The 20,434-nt window shown below is 37.4% G+C and overlaps 2 protein-coding genes across 3 annotated transcripts in view; one reads left to right on the top strand and one right to left on the bottom strand.

Moving 5' to 3' along the window:
- Positions 1–19,489, bottom strand: part of LOC123867227 (phosphoribosylformylglycinamidine synthase) — a 31,583-nt gene extending 12,094 nt beyond the window's left edge. The window contains exons 1-23 of one of the 2 annotated variants that reach the window (XM_045909188.1): positions 18,916–19,489; positions 18,283–18,596; positions 17,784–17,920; positions 17,195–17,307; positions 16,554–16,807; positions 15,497–15,628; positions 15,085–15,213; positions 14,692–14,820; positions 14,133–14,207; positions 13,509–13,700; positions 12,746–12,919; positions 12,417–12,565; positions 10,577–10,780; positions 9,997–10,192; positions 9,376–9,505; positions 8,775–8,890; positions 7,960–8,228; positions 6,979–7,111; positions 6,395–6,496; positions 5,416–5,562; positions 4,760–4,973; positions 4,144–4,385; positions 3,162–3,384 (exon numbers count right to left, since the gene is read on the bottom strand). In XM_045909188.1, coding sequence (XP_045765144.1) covers positions 3,194–3,384; positions 4,144–4,385; positions 4,760–4,973; positions 5,416–5,562; positions 6,395–6,496; positions 6,979–7,111; positions 7,960–8,228; positions 8,775–8,890; positions 9,376–9,505; positions 9,997–10,192; positions 10,577–10,780; positions 12,417–12,565; positions 12,746–12,919; positions 13,509–13,700; positions 14,133–14,207; positions 14,692–14,820; positions 15,085–15,213; positions 15,497–15,628; positions 16,554–16,807; positions 17,195–17,307; positions 17,784–17,920; positions 18,283–18,596; positions 18,916–19,193 — 4,020 coding nt within the window. In that variant the 5' untranslated portion in view covers positions 19,194–19,489 and the 3' untranslated portion in view covers positions 3,162–3,193. Of the gene's footprint in view, positions 1–2,076; positions 3,385–4,143; positions 4,386–4,759; positions 4,974–5,415; positions 5,563–6,394; positions 6,497–6,978; positions 7,112–7,959; positions 8,229–8,774; positions 8,891–9,375; positions 9,506–9,996; positions 10,193–10,576; positions 10,781–12,416; positions 12,566–12,745; positions 12,920–13,508; positions 13,701–14,132; positions 14,208–14,691; positions 14,821–15,084; positions 15,214–15,496; positions 15,629–16,553; positions 16,808–17,194; positions 17,308–17,783; positions 17,921–18,282; positions 18,597–18,915 lie in introns of those variants that run through there. The other variant, XM_045909187.1, reaches the window with a different exon arrangement.
- On the top strand, positions 396–2,400 carry LOC123867250 (fas-associated death domain protein-like). The gene is made up of 3 exons (XM_045909228.1): positions 396–880; positions 1,467–1,843; positions 2,085–2,400. The coding sequence occupies exons 1-2, from the start codon at positions 571–573 to the stop codon at positions 1,814–1,816; spliced, it is 660 nt and encodes a 219-aa protein (XP_045765184.1). The 5' UTR covers positions 396–570; the 3' UTR covers positions 1,817–1,843; positions 2,085–2,400.
- Positions 19,490–20,434: the final 945 nt, after the last annotated feature.

A 20,434-nucleotide genomic window follows, 5' to 3' on the forward strand; every position in this document is an offset into this window, starting at 1 on the left:
AATTTAAAACGGCAAAGCTAATAACTAAATAGGTAATATGGCATTTAAAAAATCAAATAGCCATTAGTCAGACCCTGGTCAGACCACATCGATATATTTAGTGAAATCCAAGGGGAAAGTCCCTGCAAAAATACGATGATACGTTCCATTTTAAATAAGACACATTACGTAAACTTACTGCATGTGTAAATGAAGTCATTGATAAAATTACTCAAACAGTTTTGCATATTATTTGTATTTTGTATCTTTTACAAAACCCTAATATAAATACTTACGAAGAAAAATCGTATTAATTTGCCACATTTTATTCCACTCTCAAAATTGTAACTAATGATCTAAGCGTGGTTCGAGTCTCAAATGTCAAGTCAGCTGTCAGACAAGTGTTGTCAGTTGTGTCAAAGACATCAAAGATTTCTGAACAATTTCATTTGGTTTTACGTGTTTTCCAATTTTCCATTTAATTTTATAATTAATAATAGATATAATTTAACAATTTCATAAAGTTAATGACGTTAAGTTTATTACTTTAGGCGTTGGTAGCTTCGTTATTCCGTGCAGTGATAAATAAAAATGACTTATTCTGAATACACAAAGTTGAAACAACAGATTGTATATAATTTAGGGAAAAGTGAAAACCACCACCATTTGTTGCTAAAATTAAAGGAGTTTTATAGAGACGATATAGATTCTGAGCGTAGGTTTGAACTGGTAGACACAATAGGCAAGTTACTGAAGATTCTAGAAATAAGAGATGTTCTTTCTGAAGACAATATCGGGCCTTTAAAAGAAATAGCAAGAAGATTAAATAATGATGAACTCCTCCAGCGAATATCGGACTATGAAATGCATCACGTTCCTAGGGAATATATAAATTACTATGGTAAGAACAGTTTAAATTCTAACTAATGTGAAAATATTGTGTCTGTTACCTTTTCACAGTCTATCCGTTTAACTGATTTTGACAGAATTTCGTACAGAGAAAGCTAGTAGTATTAATGTTTAGGAATTGCAATCCAGCGGTGTTTTTCAATCCTGCATGACTAGGTATTGGATTGGTGTTTAACCCAAAAATGTATTTAATTTTTTTATGATGTTATATTCTGCAGGGTTGCAAGGTCCCACTTAGCTGGATTGCTATCCTTGGCTCTCCCAGTGCACAACATAGAATTTGGCTACATAATTTAAGAAACAAATACTTCAAACTAGCTGATGTTAGTGACTACTTTGATTTTCCGGGATAAAAGTAGCATATGTCACTCCAGGGCTTTAACTATAAGTATCCATGTGAAAAATTACATCAATCATTGCTCAGTTCAAGTTGTTCAAGCATGACGGAAGAATGAACCAACAAACACACTTTTGCATTTATAATAATGGGTGGGGATTAATTAGTTTATAGTTTATTTTTTATTAATAACATTTGTGAGTGTACATAGTTTCTTTAATTAAAGTTTATTTGTTTACAGCCATTGAAAACAAGCAACCCACTATAAAGAAGGAGATGGAGGATAGGGGTATGAACAACCAATTTAGTGTACCATTGGCTAAAAAACAAGAAATAAAGCGTACAATCATCGAGGAAATTGGGAAATACTGGCGTGACCTCGCCAGAAATCTCAAGATACGAGAAATCACAATTGAAGATATTGATATCAAACATGATAAACAGAGTGAAAAAGCAAAAGAAATGTTAGAGGCATTTTTTGAACGATGTGATAAACAAAGGTGGTTATATGTTTTATGTGAAGCTTTAGAGAAATCACGCAGAAAGGATTTGAGTAAATCTATTCAAGAAATTATGGTCATGAATATGTGATTGCCAAAAATATTTTTATTGCAGGCATAACACATAAGGGCCGGCGCACATATGGCGGAGCGCAGCGCAGAGCATTTTTTACAGTTAAAATATTATCGACAGTGTCCTCATTCAAATAATATCTAAAATCAATTGTGCATCCGCGCGGATACTCGCGCATCCGCGCGTGCTCGCGCATTCTCTGATAGAAATTCGTGTAATGTGTCACCCGATTAGAAAACTTCGTTGGCATGCTCTGCGCTGCGCTCCGCCATATGTGCGCCGGCCTTAACTGAGAAGGTTCCTGAGGTAATAAGCCTCCTCAGTTATACGCTATCTACCTGCAGGAGTCTCCTCAGTTATGCGCTATACCGATAATAATAATCATATAGAAATGATTGATTATAATAATTGCCATCCAAACTTATTATTGGTCCAGTTATGTAATAAAAATACGGTTTTTATAAACATAACATAATTTATTTGAAACTTTGAATTGTCTTAAAAAGGTTTTTAAAAACAATTATTATAAAAATGTATATTAAGGCACATCAGTTAATGTTGTACAATATTTAAAAAAATATATGTAAATTTTTTATTATCTACTTTGTTGTATACTTCATTTATATAATATTTCAATAAACATAAATGCATGCTTTCTTAAACTTTATTTTAAAAAATCTGTACTCAAATACAAATCTAAAAATAACACAGCTTTTATGTTTGTGCTTTTAGTGAGATTGCATAATAATTCGAGAAAAATGCGTAATAATAGCTGGAATGTTTAACAAAAAGAATATGCTATGATAAAAAATATTCTTCTTCCTTAGCTTAGACTTTCATGGAGATGCTCTGGGGTGGCTCAGGCATCTGAATGAAAGTGTTTGAGCATTTTTTAGCACTTGTAAAAAAAATTAGGGCTTCTTATACACACTACAGCTGCTAGAGGCTAGATGCTCAGGCGATTGCAGCCAATGTGCGAACTGCCTTTCTAAGGCAGATTGTAAGATTTTTCTTCATTAGTAAAGGAACTTTTTCTATGCCCATTCCACTCCAATGAACAGTAGGTGTCTAAATTAATTGTGATGTTTCACAAATTGTATTGCACAATAGACAAGGAAGGGAATTGTCCTATTATGTGTAGTTGTGTGGAAAAATTCACGAAGTTATTGGTAAAAGTAGACTATTTGAAACAAATATATTTATACTTATCATTATCTCATTTTGGCGAGCAAATAAGAGCGAGAGTTTGGACATATTACTTATAATTTCGTGAAAAATTGATTCACTTAAGAAAGAGACAACGGTTTCGTAGAGCGCTGTCTCTGTCGCTGAGATCTACAAAACGTCATGGGCAGCGCGTTACAGGTGTGTTTTTGCCATTTACTGGCAATATAGTTATTGATTGGATGCCCAGACATATGCATTTTGGAAGAGCCTCATCCAAGGAGCGGCGTGGCTGGCGGGTGTGACGCTGAGCGGCGGCAGGGGCGCGGGCGCGGCGCACTGCCAGCGCAGCACGCAGCGCTCGGGGTGCGGCATCATGGCGATGTGCCGCCCGTCCCTCGATCGCACCCCGGCAAGCCCGTCTGCCAACACAATTTTATTTTTCAATAAGTGGTGTAGGACGTAGTATCGTTAGCGATATCCTAAGGCCGGAAACATATTTACGTGTCGTGGCGTGTCGTGGCGCTTAGTGTCGTGACTGTGAGTGTGCCACTTACGTGTCGTGTCGTAGCGCGTTCTGGCGTTATTTCGGAACAGTATGTGTCGAACCTTTGCAGCGTTTAAAGCGCGACACGACACGCCACTCCACATAATGTGTTTCTAGCCATACTAAATGTATGAAACCGATGTGCTTCTGGCGCGTCACGACACGCCACGACACGTAAATATGTTTCTGCCTTAACTATTAATATCTATGAATTAATAGCTATGAATATGAATTCAGCAAACTATGTATTGTACATATTGCAACTCAGTATGCGATTTGGTGTTGCCGTAAGCATACTAAGGTATTTCATTTAATAAATCAATAAAATCACATAAGGTTGCTTGTCGTAATTTTCGGCATCCTACATAATTATAGGCATTGTACAGGATTTAAGCGTTTACACTATCATGAGTGATATCCTTTATAAGTCTGCAGGTTAAACTCACTCTTAGTCGGCGTATGCCGGATTAGTTTTAAGCCCATCTGGAGTTGAACATCAAACTCTCTTGGGGTCCTATTTCAATGAGCCTATTGAAAAAGGACCATAGATGCGTTTGAAACCAGTCGAACATACTCCAATTAATGTGTGAGTTCAGCCATCTCAGTGGGCGACCCCACACCGTGTAGCACTAACCTGGGCTTCCATTGGGGTTCATGGGATAAATCTCTGTAGGCGCTCCGTCATCATCAACATACTGCATCGCGACCTGTCCGTTTGTGCGCAGCTTGCTCAGCACGTGTGGCTCGGACACTGTGAACCTGCCCTCCCCGTGCGCCACCCACACCCCGAGCACACTGCCGCCCATACCGCGGAACCAAACGTCTTCACCGGTAGTTCGTTCGTTGATCTTCACAGCCGACCAGCAGCATTCAAATCTGTTTGAAGTTAAGATATGTCTCTATAGTAAAGGCTGGTCGATTTCGAAAAAAAACCGGCCAAGTGCGAGTCAGATTCGCGCACCAAGGGTTCTGTGCTTGGGAATTTTTTCGGACTTTTTGCTTGACAAATCAAAAACTATTATGCATAAAAATAAATAAAATTCAGTTTTGAAATGTACTAGTAAAGCCCTTACATATGATATCCCATTTGGTATAAGTTATCTTTGAAAATTTAAGTACATTTTAATATTTTTTTAAATGATGTATGTAAGTACTAATTCACGATTTTCGGATTTATTCCTTTACTTGTGGTATAAGACCTACCTACCTACCAAATTTCATGATTCTAAATGGGTTTTAGAGATCCATACCTTTCAGACAGATTATGGTCGAGGAATATCTGAGTCTTCAGCACTTGTCTCGTGTCTTCCGCATCGACCCAGCCCAGGAGTGCCATCAGCTGGCAGCCGTTACACACGCCAAGGGAGAAAGTGTCGCTTCTGCTCTTGAAGCTAGCGAACTGTGAGCTTAGGGATTCCGAGAACAGAATTCCGGCAGCCCAGCCTTTAGCTGAGCCTAAGGTGTCTGGACAAACAAAATTAATTTTATCATCTCTATTTCACAAGAGCGCATTTAGCCTCTGCCTGGCAACTGCTAAACATGGAAAAATAAGCACTTTTTTGGCAACTGCTAAAGGTTTGCCCTTAGCACTTGCCAAGCAAGGCCAGCTCAATTAATAAATATAATAAGTCACTTTTTCTTACTAATATTTGAACAAAAACAATAGATAACAAAATAACTGAGAAAGAACCGTGAAAGAAAATGTAGAACTGAGGATTCGAACCGCTCCAGGGGGACTACAATATATGACAATATTATTGTAAAGGGAATACTTTAGAAGAGCAACCGCCGAGTTTCTTGCTGGTTCTTTTCCAGTTTGCCAGTGCCAGCTCTTGACGATTCAAAACAATTCAAAAATTCATTTGAGAATTGTATTTCTGTATAGATAAAGAATTGAAAAGTATACCTGCATAACTGAAACCGCCTGGGAAAACCAATCCCTGGAAGGCATCAAGTGTGATTTTCTTGGCTTGCAAGTCACTCATGGTGACGTCAAACACTTCAAAGTTCGCCATCATTAGAGAAGCAATCATCTCACGGTCACCGTTTATACCTAAATAACAAAGTTAACCCCTTTATAATAAGAGCAAAACAAAAAACCATCAAAATATTTTTAATTTATTCCATATATATTTAATTCCACGTCTGTTTTTAAACTTCGCCGTAAGCAAAGTAACCGAATCGATATTAAATGATATTTTATTTCTTGTTCAAGATCTAAAACTAAGCCAATTATGAAAGATAAATGATCTATATACCTTAAAATATCTCTATTTTATGCCAAATTTTGAGGCAACTTCATAAATAAATTGCGCGTAAATGTGCGTAAATAAATTGTGTAGGGCAAGATTGTAAAACCTATGGTCAGACAATTATATTAAGGCAAACTTTTCTTAATAAAAATTTTAAATTAGTTTTAAGAATAATAACGTAAATACCAAACGATTTGCGTTATATTTAAATTAAATACTGTCCATCTCACTCTTGAGTATGACCTACTCGTAAATGTTGATTGAAACAGCATGCGCTCACACTATACTTGAAGTGACCATGGAGAACATTGTGGATACTGAGCATAGGGCTCTTCAATAATTTACCTTTAAAATTTATGATTATTATAACGAAACAATTCATTATCAGGTAGCAAGCATTTCAAAAACCACAGAGGTTTGACTCTCAATGTAAGTGTAGTGTCTGTAGTGTATGTCTGCTCTTTACTTCTTAAGTTCTTACCTACTTACTAACTTATCGTAAAAAATACAAATAAACAGTGTTACTTAATTCTAGCCCAGTAAAAAATACCTAAACTAAAGAATAGTAAAAACCTAGCCACGTTCGGGATATTGATACCGGTGGTGTGTCGGAAATGAGTTTATTAGACCTACCTTCTTCCCGAAGCACAGCTACTCTAATAGATTTTGTTTTCACAACAGCCGCTGATGGATCGAATGTGACGCTGTATGTCGCCCCTTTCCGATTGCTGAGACCTGAAAAATAATATTATAATATACTAGTTGATCCACCCGGCTTCACTCGGATGAAATTTGATACATATTATATACGTAATATGTAGCCTGCGTTACTTTTGAATAAAGTAGCGTTATAATGGTGAAAGAATAAATCAGCGACTTTTTATCAAACGTCAAAACGCTCGCTTAGTATGAGAGTTTGTCTTTGTCTGAAATACATAGATGTGACGTCGTAAACATTGACGTAATTTGACGTACTAATTTTTTTTAGTTAAATCTATAATTTAAAATGGTCAGCAAACTTAAAACTAACAGCGGACGTGGTTTTTAGCAATTTTGAAAGAGCAATTCCTAAGTAATAATTTATTTTTGACATAGGCATCCCAATTACTAAAATCGTTTCACTAGTTTCAGAGTTTATCGATTACAAACAAATAAAATCTTTCGTCTTTATAATGTTACATATGGAACCCTAAAAATGACTATTCATTAATACTGACCGTCCCACTCTTGCCTGATACAATCAGAGTTGGCCTGCAGACATTCCAATTGATAGCTGGTTTCTTCCCATGTTTTGAATACGTTTATCAACTTCGTGTTAAACACCAATTCTCCATTTACTTTTACAACCACCTACAATAAAAATTGTAATATTCTTAAATGTGAAATAATTTTAAACTCAGGTGAACACAAGTGTAAATTAAAAATTCATGACACCCCCGACAAGTGAAGGTTACAGTGATTAGAAAAGAGCTGATAACTTTCAAACGGCTAAACCGATTTTCTTGGATTATAGCTAAGAACACTCTCGATCAAGCTACCTTTCAAACAAAAAAAACTAAATTAAAATCGGTTCATTAGTATAGAAGCTACGATGTCACAGACAGATACACAGATACCCACGTCAAACTTATAACACCTCTCTTTTTGGGTCGGGGGTTAAAAATATAGGACAATATAACTGGAAGTATCACTAAAATTTGACAACTACAGAGTGACACTGCCCTATTGGCTGATGCATAATAATAATCATAATTAGTATGACGAGTAACAAATCCAGCCAATAACTGTGCAGTCCCAATATAATTATCACACTGAAATGGACATAAATTATACAAGTACATTGGAAATGGGTGTGCCATACAAAATTAGTTTTTTTTTTGTGTCGATTCCTAAGCGCCGCATTGAGCATACCGGGCATTAAAATTGATACTTAGTGCCAAATGATCTTCGTGTTCACATGATGTTGACAGATTCATCACTAACATTCAGGTTGTAATCTATAGAGCGCACTTTGACTTTGCTTAGACCTTCAGTTAAAACGAGACAGATTTATGCCAATGGTCTCGTTTTAACAGTGTCTTAAGTCTGAAGGCCTTAGTTCTGAGTACGCTCACATGACACTGCTGCTATCAGCACCAAAATGGCGAAAATCAAGTAGCTTCAAAAACAATAGCAATAGGGGTGATTTTCCGTGTTACCTGAGATTCCATGCCATATTTTCCACTTCTACCAACAAGTTTAGCCTTCACACTCTGTTTATTATACTCGTTCAGGACATAATCTAAATCGCTTTGTGCCACTTCTATAATGATGCCCAGTTCTTCGTTAAACAGTGCCTCTATTGCGGATACGTTATTTTCAACTCGCAAGTCTAATTCTAAACCGCGTACACCGCCGATACCCATTTCTAAAACGGTTGTTACAAACCCACCCTCGCTTATGTCGTGGCCTGAGAGCAATTTTTTCTCTGAAAACAAAAAATACTATTACACTATTGTGCTTTTCATTTATAATTTTTATGATAGTGTTTTTACCTACACTTCAAGGAAATTTCCAAATAATCTTAAATCATCATCATCATCATCATTAGCCTGTGGACGTCCACTGTTGGACATAGGCCTATATAGGTCTTCGTCCAATTCTAAATACATATCAAAAATTGCGCAACCAACAGGATTCGAACCTGCGTCTCCCCTGGGTATCGCGCACAGCGACACAGGTTCGAATACAACAGTTTTCAAAAAACGCCCGGGCTTGTATTATAAGTGCGAAAGTGTGTCTATCTATGTGTTACCTTTACACGGCACAGCACCAAAATGTTAACGAAATTTAGCAGGTTTGTACTTTATAGATGGATGTAAACTATTTTTTTTTGCTACAAAAATAGTCCACAAGAAAACAGGATTTCTAGATATACATCAATTCTTAAATAATAGTGAAATTGTAGATACATTCATTAAAACAGTCTAAAAAGGTTACATTCTTCATCTATTTTTAAATAGTTTTGTCTCACCTTTTAACAGTTTCTGTGTGACCTTGAACAAAGATTTCAACACTTTCGGGTTGTCTAGATCTGGTGGGTTATTTCCCAACTGTTTGTAGCATTGTGCTAGGGCTGATCCTCCAAGTCTGAAAAATACATTATTTTACTTTACTATGAACTTTTGGATTTTTATTTTTATTATTTTGGCGCACGTGCAAACTGTGGAACTCTCTTCGGCGGTGTTCCTACTAGATTTCAACATAGGGTTATTCAAAGGGAGTATCAAGAAATTCCTAACAAATTCAAAAACCTATAGGGAAGTACCCTATAGGTTTGTATTTATTTGCGATTGTCAAAATATGCGGCATAAATGACCGTATTTGTTGATTTACAAGCTTGATTTTTTTACAGCCCCAAGGGATTATAAACCTACGTAATTCATATTAATTTCAACTTGACACCTCCACGCGTTCCTGGGGATTAGGTCTTGACTCTTGACAGTCAGACGGATAGTGAAACGATCCTATAAAGGTTATTTTTCCTTTTTAGCCTATAGCCCTAAAAAAATGCAAAGATTCCAACAAATTGAGAACCTCTTCCTTTTTTGAAGTCGGTGAAAAATAAAAATTACCTATATTTTCCCGGTGTGGCCGGCACATGTATTAGCGCGGCACCTTCTACGAGAAGTGCGGGCTCCACCTTGACAGTAATATCAGGACACGGCGCGTACGTGGACACCACTAACGTCCCCGGTGACCGTACTAAACAAAATATATTATTACTGTTAATCAATAGGTACTAATATCTAATATTATAAATGTCAAAGAGTCCGTTTATCAGTTAACTTTTCTGGACCCATCCATTTAACCCATTTTGACAAAGTTTTTGGTACAGAGATAGAAGATGGCCATAGACTACTTTATATGCCGGAAAATCAAACAGTTCCCACAGGGTTTTCAAAGACTTAATTCATGCGGACGAAGTCGCGGACATCATCTAGTTTTTAAATTTATCCGATTGTCGGACATGTTTAGTAATTAGAATGTTAAACATACTCGTACATATTATACACATCCCATAAGGGTACCTATTTTCCTTTTAAGAGGTACGAAACCCTTACGTGTAACGTGTTAAAAAGAAGACTATTAATAAATAATAATAGTTTTATTTCATTCCTTTACTAATTTTAATTAGGCCAGGTTATTATGGCTCGCCTACCTAGAATAACAGGGGAGGGAATTATGGGACTCACCAGGTTTTCCTTCTACACTGGCGCACATAGAGAGCGAGTCTTTCCCGCCATCGATGGCCACGCCCAGTTCCCTCATAGCGGCGCACAGCGCGTCGCACGCCACGACTAGCGAAGCTCCCTCCGCCCCCGTCTTTCCCGGCCACATCCAATTCCCGGAGCATTTCACGTCCTCTAGCTCTGATATTCCCGCGAATACCTTCAAATAAGATATTTTATAAGAAAATCCCAAAGTTGAAGCAAGATAACGAGCCATCAGAATAAGTGTATTAAACAACTACATATTTCATGGATTAACTTTACACGCTGGAACAACTAACGAAGAAAGAAGAACTTTATGTTGCTGAATATAAAGGCCTTAATAAGCAGCCTTGGCCCCGGTGTGGTCTAACGGACCCTTGATGGTTCTGCACGCCGATAGACGTGGTGGAGCTGACTAGCTTGTGGAACAACCGCGTGATTACGGCGAAGTCAGAATGTATGGTGTGAAGTGGCCCCACGCATTGCTGCTAGAGCGCACAAAGGATCATAGGATGTACTCCGTCGTACGTCGGACATAGTACGTCCGTCAAAAAATTCTTACCAGATTAGTGAGAGCTTCACCAAGGGACAATCTTGCCCCCGCGGCGGGGTCCAACAGACCCTTGATGTTCTGCGCGCCGATAGACGTGGCGGAGCCGACTAGCTCGTGGTACGACAGCGCTATGATGGCGAAGTCGGCGAGTGGGGTGTGAAGTGGCCCCACGCATTGCTGCTGGGCGACCAGGCCTGTGACGCAACGGTCTACCTGCATCCAAAATTATTCATTTACTAGTTGATACCCGCAAGTGGAGTTTGGTCTTTAATAATCCCATAGGAACTTCGATTTCCTACATCTGTTGATATTATTAATTAGTTTCCTGTCTATCGGCCATCGCAAAAGCTGATAAATCTTCAAAAAATTTGTAGTATAGAAAAGTTTCAAATAAATTAAAAAAATATTTTTGAATGCCCTTCCTATCGCAGCAAACTGGCTGATGCTTTTTAACAAATAAATAATTAAAATATTTAGACATATAACTGTAATCTCATATGCAGGTCATGTATCCACCTAGTTTTAGCATTCTATGAATATACAGGGTGGTCAAAAAGTCGTGGATCAAACGCAATAGGGAGATAGAGGAGGTCATTTGCAGCAAAAAAAAATTTTTTTTTTTTTTTTATTCACTATAGGCAAGCGCTTGACCACAATCACACCTGATGGAAAGTGATGATGTGGTCTAAGATGGGACGCGTTTACCTAGAAGGAAGAAATTCTACAGCATGGCCATATTTAAATTGCCCTAAAAGTTATGAATATTTTTGCGTTTTTTAACAAAATACCGAATTCTCTTACAATTACACTAATTTAAAAAAAATGTGATAAAAAACAATCAAACAAACGATGTTGTGTCATTACTAGATAATGTACCAGCACTACAAACCTTCTATTGAGGCTCTGGCTACCAAATTATAAGAGCAATTATTTTTTTTCCAAAACTTTTAAAGCGTTACCAAAAATTAAGTGTCACTTTAAAAGCGCACTGTGAAAAAAAAAAACTACGGAAAAATGATCCTGTATTAGAAAAACTTGCTGATTTAATGCCAATTCAAATGAGGTATAATACATTACTCTTTGTTTCGTAATTCTGGTATTATAATCGTTTTTTCATGTCAAGGTGCAAATTTCAGTAGATTAGATTAATTCAAAATAATTTTGAAGATTATCATGCTGCTAGTTAAACTGCTAGTTTTTTGTACGTTGGAATGCTAGAAACATCACTGTGCTTGTCAAACTTAAAATTTGTGAAAAGAACAGAAACTGTTCACTACCACCACGTTCCAGAACTACCCAGAACGCCCGTCTTGCAAGTAGTTCATCTTTTCTAGGAAACAAAAGATAAAGAAACTATGCCTCTCTTTCACACTAATCATCCTTCCTTATTTCAACAATGCAAATACCTCATTTGAATTGGCATTAAATCAGCAAGTTTTTCTAATACAGGGTCATTTTTCCGTAGTACATTTTTTTTTTCACAGTGCGCTTTTAAATTGACACTTAATTTTTGGTAACGCTTTAAAAGTTTTGGAAAAAAATTAATTGCTCTTATAATTTGGTAGCCAGAGCCTCAATAGAAGGTTTGTAGTGCTGGTACATTATCTAGTAATGACACAACATCGTTTGTTTGATTGTTTTTATCACATTTTTTTTAATTAGTGTAATTGTAAGAGAATTCGGTATTTTGTTAAAAAACCCAAAAATATTCATAACTTTTAGGGCAATTTAAATATGGCCATGCTGTAGAATTTTTTTTTGCTGCAAATGACCTCCTCTATCTCCCTATTGCGTTTGATCCACGACTTTTTGACCACCCTGTATAAATTCAAGCAACATGAAAACATACCTTGTTTGTCAAATACCGCTTGCTAGCAACATTGACCAATCTCAAGACTCGGTCCAGTGCTTTTTCTACAGTAACGTCACCAGGCAAGGCTAGCGGCAGCTTGGTACGCTTATCTTGCTTCAAATCGAAAGTCTTGCGCGGCATGTTCCCTTCAAAAGATTTAACTCGTTAACAGGGCTCTCTCCGTCACTTACTCCATACAATCGTAGTTTCAATTTCATTTGAATATTAAGCAGCCAAAGTCCATGAAATGCAGACATATTCTAGAAACTAATATCTGTGCCTTAATGTGAGTAATTCACCTTTTAAGAATATCGGAAAATACATACCTAGAACAGCTTCTAAATGTAGATCATAGGGCAATTTGGACTTTATCTCGGGTTTCAGTCTATCAGCTCTGTCTAGATAAGTCTCCTTGTAACTGTCTTCTATGAGACTCATGTATCCGTCGCCAGTTACTTCGCCCACGAATGATACAAGGCAACGTTCGCGGCGACATATTTCTGAAATGTATATCAATATATAGGTTTTGCTCAAAGACTGAAAACGCTTAATGAGCGAAAAACGGCCAAGTGTGAGTCAGACTCGCGCACCGCGGGTTCCGTACTCAGGTGTTTTTTGGACATTTTGCACGATAAATCAAAAACTGTTATGCATAAAAATAAATAAAAATCTGGTATAGAATGTACAGGTAAGTACCCTTTCATTTGATACCCCACTAGGTATACTTTGAAAATTGAAAATACTATTTGTTACACATTTTTTTATATATATAAATATTAAGTACATTGGCATTGTGATATAAGTAACCACGGGCTTCGGATTTTTTCCTTTACTTGTGCTATGAGACCTACCTAACTGCCAAATTTCATGATTCTAGGTCAAAAGGAAGTACCCTATAGGTTTTCTTGACAGACACTACAGACAGATGGACGGACAGACGGGCATACAGACAGACATACAACGAAGTGATCCTATTTTCCTTTTTTCCTTTTGAGGTACTGAACGCCTAGAACATCCTTTTCCGCGTACGACGGACGGCAACGTATAAGTGCGGAAAAGAACACAAGAAAAAAGACAGAAGATCTGTACCTTCGAGTATACTCCTGTTTTCCTTAGAACAGAGTAGCGCGTCATTCTCCTGGTACTCAGCACCCCACAGCTCCAGTGTGGTGATAGTGGGATCCCCCAGCTGGAACTCCTGCGTGAAGACCACGGCGCCCTCGGGTTCCACCAGCTCCTTTAGCACGTTACCATTCCCGCCAGCGCCTTGGTCGTGAATTGCTAAAGAGCAGTATAAAAAAAATGTTTTTTTTTTCAGTAACTCATGTTTACATACCACTTGGAGGTTGTATCCTTCTTATAGAAGTAGCAGAACAACTTCTGTGTCAGAAGACACCGCTCTTCCATAAGAATATTAGCATTATCAATATGTGCTTTAGTAAAAGGGGTATGTGTATGTGTGTGTGACAAATATGTAAATAAGTATGTAGGTACGACAAAGAACACAAACAGTTTAAAGTAATATACTCCACAGGGCATGATTTTTGAATTAATAGTTTCACTATTGTGCACAATTAAATCATTGCGCCTTACTGTAATATAATAATGTCTGAATTCCAATAAATATCTTGTTATTACTATCTGTCACAACACCCTGGTCAGACATGTTTTTTAATGAACTTTTCTAAGTAGTCAGTAAGATCTATAACTTACATTCAATGGGATTAACATCAGCTTCGAGGCATCCTCTGACGGCTCTGTTAAGACGGTTGCCCATTTCCGCGTCACCTATTGAAAAAGTCACAACATGTGAAAAACGAAATCCATTCATATTATGAAACTAGCGATCTGCCCTAGCTTCTCTCGGGTGCAATTTTTACAAAAAAACTTCTAAAAAAAATTTTTAAACCTTCTCCTGAGAGTTACGAACACAACAAAAAAAATTTGGCAAATCAAATAAAAAAGTTAGATATGAAAATAGAACACACGGAATCTCAAGAGTAATTCGCTATGTACCGCGAAAACAGACAAATCTGTGTTAGAACGTGCATCCCTCACACTACTAAAGAAGCAGGTAAAGCAAGCAATACACATTTTAAGCTGTCCCCTCTGTGGTTCTTCCATTCTACGTGACATTGGCGAAGTGCATTGTGCTGGCACTACTAAACACCATTAAATAAAATAAGAAGAAGTAATACACACCACCAACACACAACACCACACAGATCTTCTACAACACATTCGATCGAACATAAAAATAGGAAACATTAACCTCTCTGTACGGCTCCGAAGTCCAGAGCGTGGTCTCTTGAATCACCGCCTTGCACCGCGACCGAGGACGCCGCTCCGCCGCCCACCCCGATGCGATACACAGGCCCGCCTATCTTCACTAGCAACATTCCTAAAATAAAGGCGTTTTGAAAAGTATTAAACAGATGAAAAAATCATCACAAAGATTTTTTGGTAATATTTTTGGATATAAAAACTCCGTTTTTGGTAAATATACTGTCGATCTTCATACTTTTATATCTCATCAATAAATTTTTTAACCGACTTCAAAAAAAGGAGGAGGTCCGCGCCAGTACATCGGCTTAGCTTATAAATGAGGCAGTACTGTAGCAGGCTCTCAATTAATGTCATTATGAACTCAAATAATATTATATACCTTTACTTGGCTTATTCTTTTTGATCATAGAATGAGGCATGTACCCAATTCCTCCGCTGAACATAATAGGTTTGACAAACTCCTCTCTTATATCATCACCGTTCTTTAAACCGTAAGACTGTACAAATCCTGCAAAAATATATTTCATTTCATTTTTTAAAGAGTTATTATAATTAATATGAAACAGTTCAGTTTTTTTCTAGACTATCGCTTGGCTGCAATCAGACCTGCTAGCAAGTGATAATTCAGCCTAAGATAGAGTGTGGTTGCCTAGAAAACTTGTATAAATTGAATGTATATGCAGGAAGGGCATTCCATACTCTATCTGTTTGAATTAGAATACGTTCAGCTATTTCATAACAAGTCAATACAAAGAAGCAAACAAAAAATACACAATATTTTGTCAACATACCTGAAATAAGTGGCTCCCCAAATTTGTTACCATAATCCGAAGCACCATTACTTGCATCAATTATAATCTGAAGAGGACTTGCAAAATTATTCGGATATTTCCAACTCTTGTCTTCCCAAGGCAAATCATATCCTAAAAGAAGTTGGAATAACAGTTAGAAGTAAATATACTAAGTATACTTTAGTATCCTTCTTCTTTGTTTTAGCAGAGTGGTTGTGGTCATCACAAAATGATATATCTTTAAAGCCTTTGTCAAACAGAACGCGTACTTAGCGTGCGTCAAGACAATAGCAGCGGCGCGTACTATCGCCGCACTATAGCGTTGCTTTACTTCAAACTAAAGCCATGAGGGTTCTTAACACACCCTGGTTTGAGAAGAAGCCCACACCGAACTCAGAAAGGGATTCATCAATTCAAGGGCCAATGCGACATTACTACGCCACTTTATTGACGCCTTTATGCAAGTGTTAGGTATGACAAAGCATTAAGGGCAGATGTTATTTGCCTCACAATCATTCACGTCTTCTCTCTGGCCAAGAGCCTGAAACACTCATGCAAGGGACCACCCACATCAGACTAGCATTTTTTTTTAAAGAGCTATGCTGAATCATGGCTAATATTCCCCTTTCCCCTCTAACCAACTTGTGCTAGGAGTAGATACAACTATAGTGCAACGGGTGGGGGCTTGAACCACCGACCTTTCGTTCAAGTTTAAAAAAGATATAATGCGAATGTATCCACTTTAATTTCATGAAAGAGTTAAGGTTAAACGAATTAGCCATTACTGTGCGTCCACACACTGCTCTACTCGCGCAATTATACGCGACGCGTCGCACTAGGTCGGTTGCCTTTGCAACGCGATGGACGTCGAAACTGTGACAGCGTGCGCGCTATTGCATACTTACCGACAAAATAGGGAGCGATGGGCGTGAACGAGGAACATGCGAGTAACGCGGCCACACTACGTCTCTGCCTCCGTTCCTCGCTCCTTCCCATGCCGCACGGGCAGTGTGTGGACGGGGGGTTAGTTAGAGTCAAGGCATTTGGCCTGTCTTACCTGGAATTAATAGGTTGCCGACACTATAGCCAGCAGTGCCAGCAACTGTATGACCACCTCTGCCGACACCCTGTACGTCTCTTATACGCCCACCAGTCCCAGTGGTGGCTCCGCTGAATGGAGCTACCGCGGTTGGCATGTTGTGAGTCTCAGCCGTAAATATTATATCTGATTTGGTAATTTCTTGAATCATTGGAGATGGTACTTTCACATCACTAGGCCTGATCTTTGTGTGTTCAAAACCTTTTATTGCACTGTAAAAGGTGAAACAACAATAAATAGTTAGTAGAAGTATAGTTGGATCCCAACTTTCAAAACTACTCAAATAGATTTGAATGAATGAAATTAATACCTACTCACGCAATTTTTACCATGTGGATTTCAATTTTTTAATATCCCATGGGAACTCTCAGATTTTCCGGGATAAATCACTCCCCAGGACTTTAACTATATCCATGCAAAAAAACACGTCAATACGTTGCTCCACGTCGGTTGATAGAAGAACAAACAAACACATGTATAATATGGCACTAACCACATGTCTAGATTCCTAATAATATTTTTCATTTCACAAGCTAAAAGCGCATGGCGAAAACGACAGGCAAAAGTATGCAAAAAAAAGTAAGCCAAAAAGTCCTTACCTACTGTTGTCTCCAAATTTTATAACATTGTTATCATTAGAAGTCTTCTGAGTTGAAGCAACCATATCAATCAATGATTCATCTATTTCTTTGCCATCTAAAATTATTTTACCCTGGAACATTATTTCCACATTTTATTTAAAAAAATTAGTATTTTGTTTTGCTTTTTTAATATTTGGAGTGAAACCTTTCTATCCACATATACAGTATGCCCCAATTTTATTGAAAAATAAGTGTCTTAGTAGCTATAACAGAAGTAATGGTGACATATGATATGAAGGTGAGGCAGTGTAGTGGTGAACTTGATAATGGGTAGGACATTACACTAACAAGGTGAGTCAAAATATTGAAGCAAAAGCGGCCAAGTGCGAGTCGGACTCCCGCACCGAGGGTTCTGTACTCGGGTATTTTTAGGTTTTCTTGACAGACACGACGGACGGACGGACGAACCGACAGACAGACAGGCAAACAGAACAAAGTGATCCTATAAGGGGTTCGTTTTTCTTTTTGAGGTACGGAACCCTAAAAAAATTGTAATAAAGTATAAAAATCTACAATAACAATTAATTAAAGTATTCTGTAAAAGTACCTTGAAGAACCAGTGTCTTGAATGTTCACTATTACTTTGAGCAAGATCAAATAGTTCTACACTTGTTGGATCTCTTTTTAGCTTATTCACAAACAAATCCATATAAAACTGCATATCCCAGGTGTCAAAAGCCAAACCTGAAATGCATAATTCATTATCATAGATATGCCATTTCTCTGAGACTGCTCGTGAGGTAGGGCTGTGGGTGCAGGTTGAGAGTGACAATTAACATAAAAATCAAGGCTCTCAATATTTCACTAAACAAAACAATCAAATGGCAATTGATAATAAAATTAGACTGAATCTAGACCTCCTGTTCAATATGATATGAGGGTGTAATTTTATTTAATGAGATCCATCAGAAATCTCACTCAGTCTAGGGCTGATACAGGATAGCAGGTTAAATGAACTATTATAAGAAGGATATGATCATATTTATTGTTAGTAAATTAGTTTTCCCCTGTATGTGGTTAACCACCTTTATCTGTACATAACTTACCTAATTTATTATTGACTCTTTCCATAGCTGCCATGCCTTCTTTTAGTAATGGTACTACAAACCAGGGTTCCAAATCTTTAGGTAAGCCCTCATTGAAGCTCTTTCGTGGCAGATTCTCAGTGGTATAGATACACTGTGTCATCCTATCATGCAATGGTGCAGCCAGGTCATCGAACATCTTTTTGCTAACACTCTTAGCTTGGTTAAATGTGATGAGGTACCTTGTGGAGACTTCAAGGCGTACCACATCGCGAAGTCCAACACTTTCACAGATTTGGACTGAATTACTTGAATCTGCTGTTGAGAAATTGAATCTGAAAATATTGATTAAGTATATAGTATAGGTACCAAATTACCATAATGTTCTCAAAGGTGTGTGAAATCTGGCAATCTGCATTTTTCCAGCATGGTGGACTATGGTCTAAACCTTTCTTATTCTGAGAGGAGACAGGTGTACTGGGCCGTTAATGGGTGGATGATGATGAAGATGATACCAATTTAACATTGACGAGTTTCAAAAGTAATTCATTCAGGTAAACTTGCACTGGAGCTGCGTCATGGGATGGAACTAATTCATCGCTATGTTTTTCCCCAGCTGTGGGACATTAATAACTTAATTGAAAAGAAACTTACCTAGGACCAATCTCTATTATGATCTGATCATCACTTATAAATTTGTACATAGATTCATTCCTCAAAGCATGAGGCTGTAGTGGTGAGCTAAGGAGCCACTTTAATATCTTTATCTGGTTAATGTTAAGATAGTCACAACCTTTAGCAAGCTCCACATGGTAGCATACTTCTGTTGACAACCCTTGCACATCAGAATCAACAAGTTTCAACTTAGCCAGAATTTCATTAGTCCTGTGCGCACTAAATGCCTCACGAGTAAAAAATCTTAAAATGCACATGGTTAAAGACCTATTCCAGTTCTAGACTGACCACAGAAATCAGAATGTCGATTTCATTAGTATTGTTTCACAAATTGATATCCCGCATCAAGGTTAGAGGTCGAGTCATATCTTCTATCTTGTTGACTGAAAATAAATGATGCCCTAATAACAATATCTTACGCAACAATAACAATAGGCAAGATAAATTAATTATTTAACTTAACCACAATCTTGCATATATGAATCCGAACAATGTTTTGAAAGTTTTAAATGTTTGCCATTTTTGCGGTAGATCGTTAGGGTTCCTTAGAAAATAAAATAACTAGAAACTATTCCAGAATCCGTCTACAATTTAGTCTATCCGACCATTTTACAAATAAACTGCAACTTGTAGAAGTTGTAGAGCTCAGAACTGTACGCGTAGATTAAAAGGTGCAGATATATATTATATATTTTAATACTACCTAATAGTATTACGGCTACACAGGTATCTATAGGTGAACTAACTAAAATTTTGAAAAATATCAAAATATTTCAATAAATTAGTTAGATAGGTATAGCTACTATAACTCTAGAAAGCGCGAGTCGAAAAAGTTTGGTATACCCCCTCAAGTGTTGAAGAAACTACCGTTTATTTGAATTACTGCCAAGCTAACATGTCTACGGAACCATATGGAATTATACCATATGCGTATTCTGAGTTCTGATAAACGTAGACAATTATACTCTTTGATTCTGACATGAAATAGGTATGAACACAGACTTAGTATATAAACTTAGTATACTACTGTCTATTATATCGATGGGTATGAACTATGAACAGGAAGTAGGAACTTGACTCGATCACAGACCTAGTATAATAAGGACTCGATTGAACCCTTGGTCGAGGATTGGGTTGCACCTAGTTTCTAGAGGCATCAATCCATCAATCATTCATTATTACAATCTCAACGGTTTTGGTTGGCTGAATTTATGGCTTTTTAACTTCAACAATGAATAATTTGAGCCAATCCCATAATACCTACTGTACTGAAAGCAACTGAAAGAATGTCTGTATCACAAACCGGCAGCTCGATTGCGGTAGAATGACAGCTTCAATGTCACAATCGCAGTTGACGCCATAAACTATAGAAAAAAAAAGAATTTCAATTCTTTTTTCCCTAGTCAAAGGTTGACACTCGTTCACTATTCGCTACAATCCATTGTTGCAACAAGAATAGCATAAATTTTGCCAATAACAACAATTGCGATTGTAATAA

This window comes from Maniola jurtina, chromosome 7, assembly GCF_905333055.1.
Source record: "Maniola jurtina chromosome 7, ilManJurt1.1, whole genome shotgun sequence".
Lineage (NCBI taxonomy): Eukaryota > Metazoa > Arthropoda > Insecta > Lepidoptera > Nymphalidae > Maniola > Maniola jurtina.

What these genes read in the sequence shown, in the direction of transcription:
- LOC123867250 (XM_045909228.1), top strand. Translation starts at nt 571, where the DNA reads ATGACTTATTCTGAATACACAAAGTTGAAACAACAGATTGTATATAAT. An exon ending in GGAATATATAAATTACTATG is followed by an intron (nt 881 to 1,466) that starts GTAAGAACAGTT and finishes ATTTGTTTACAG; the next exon opens with CCATTGAAAACAAGCAACCC.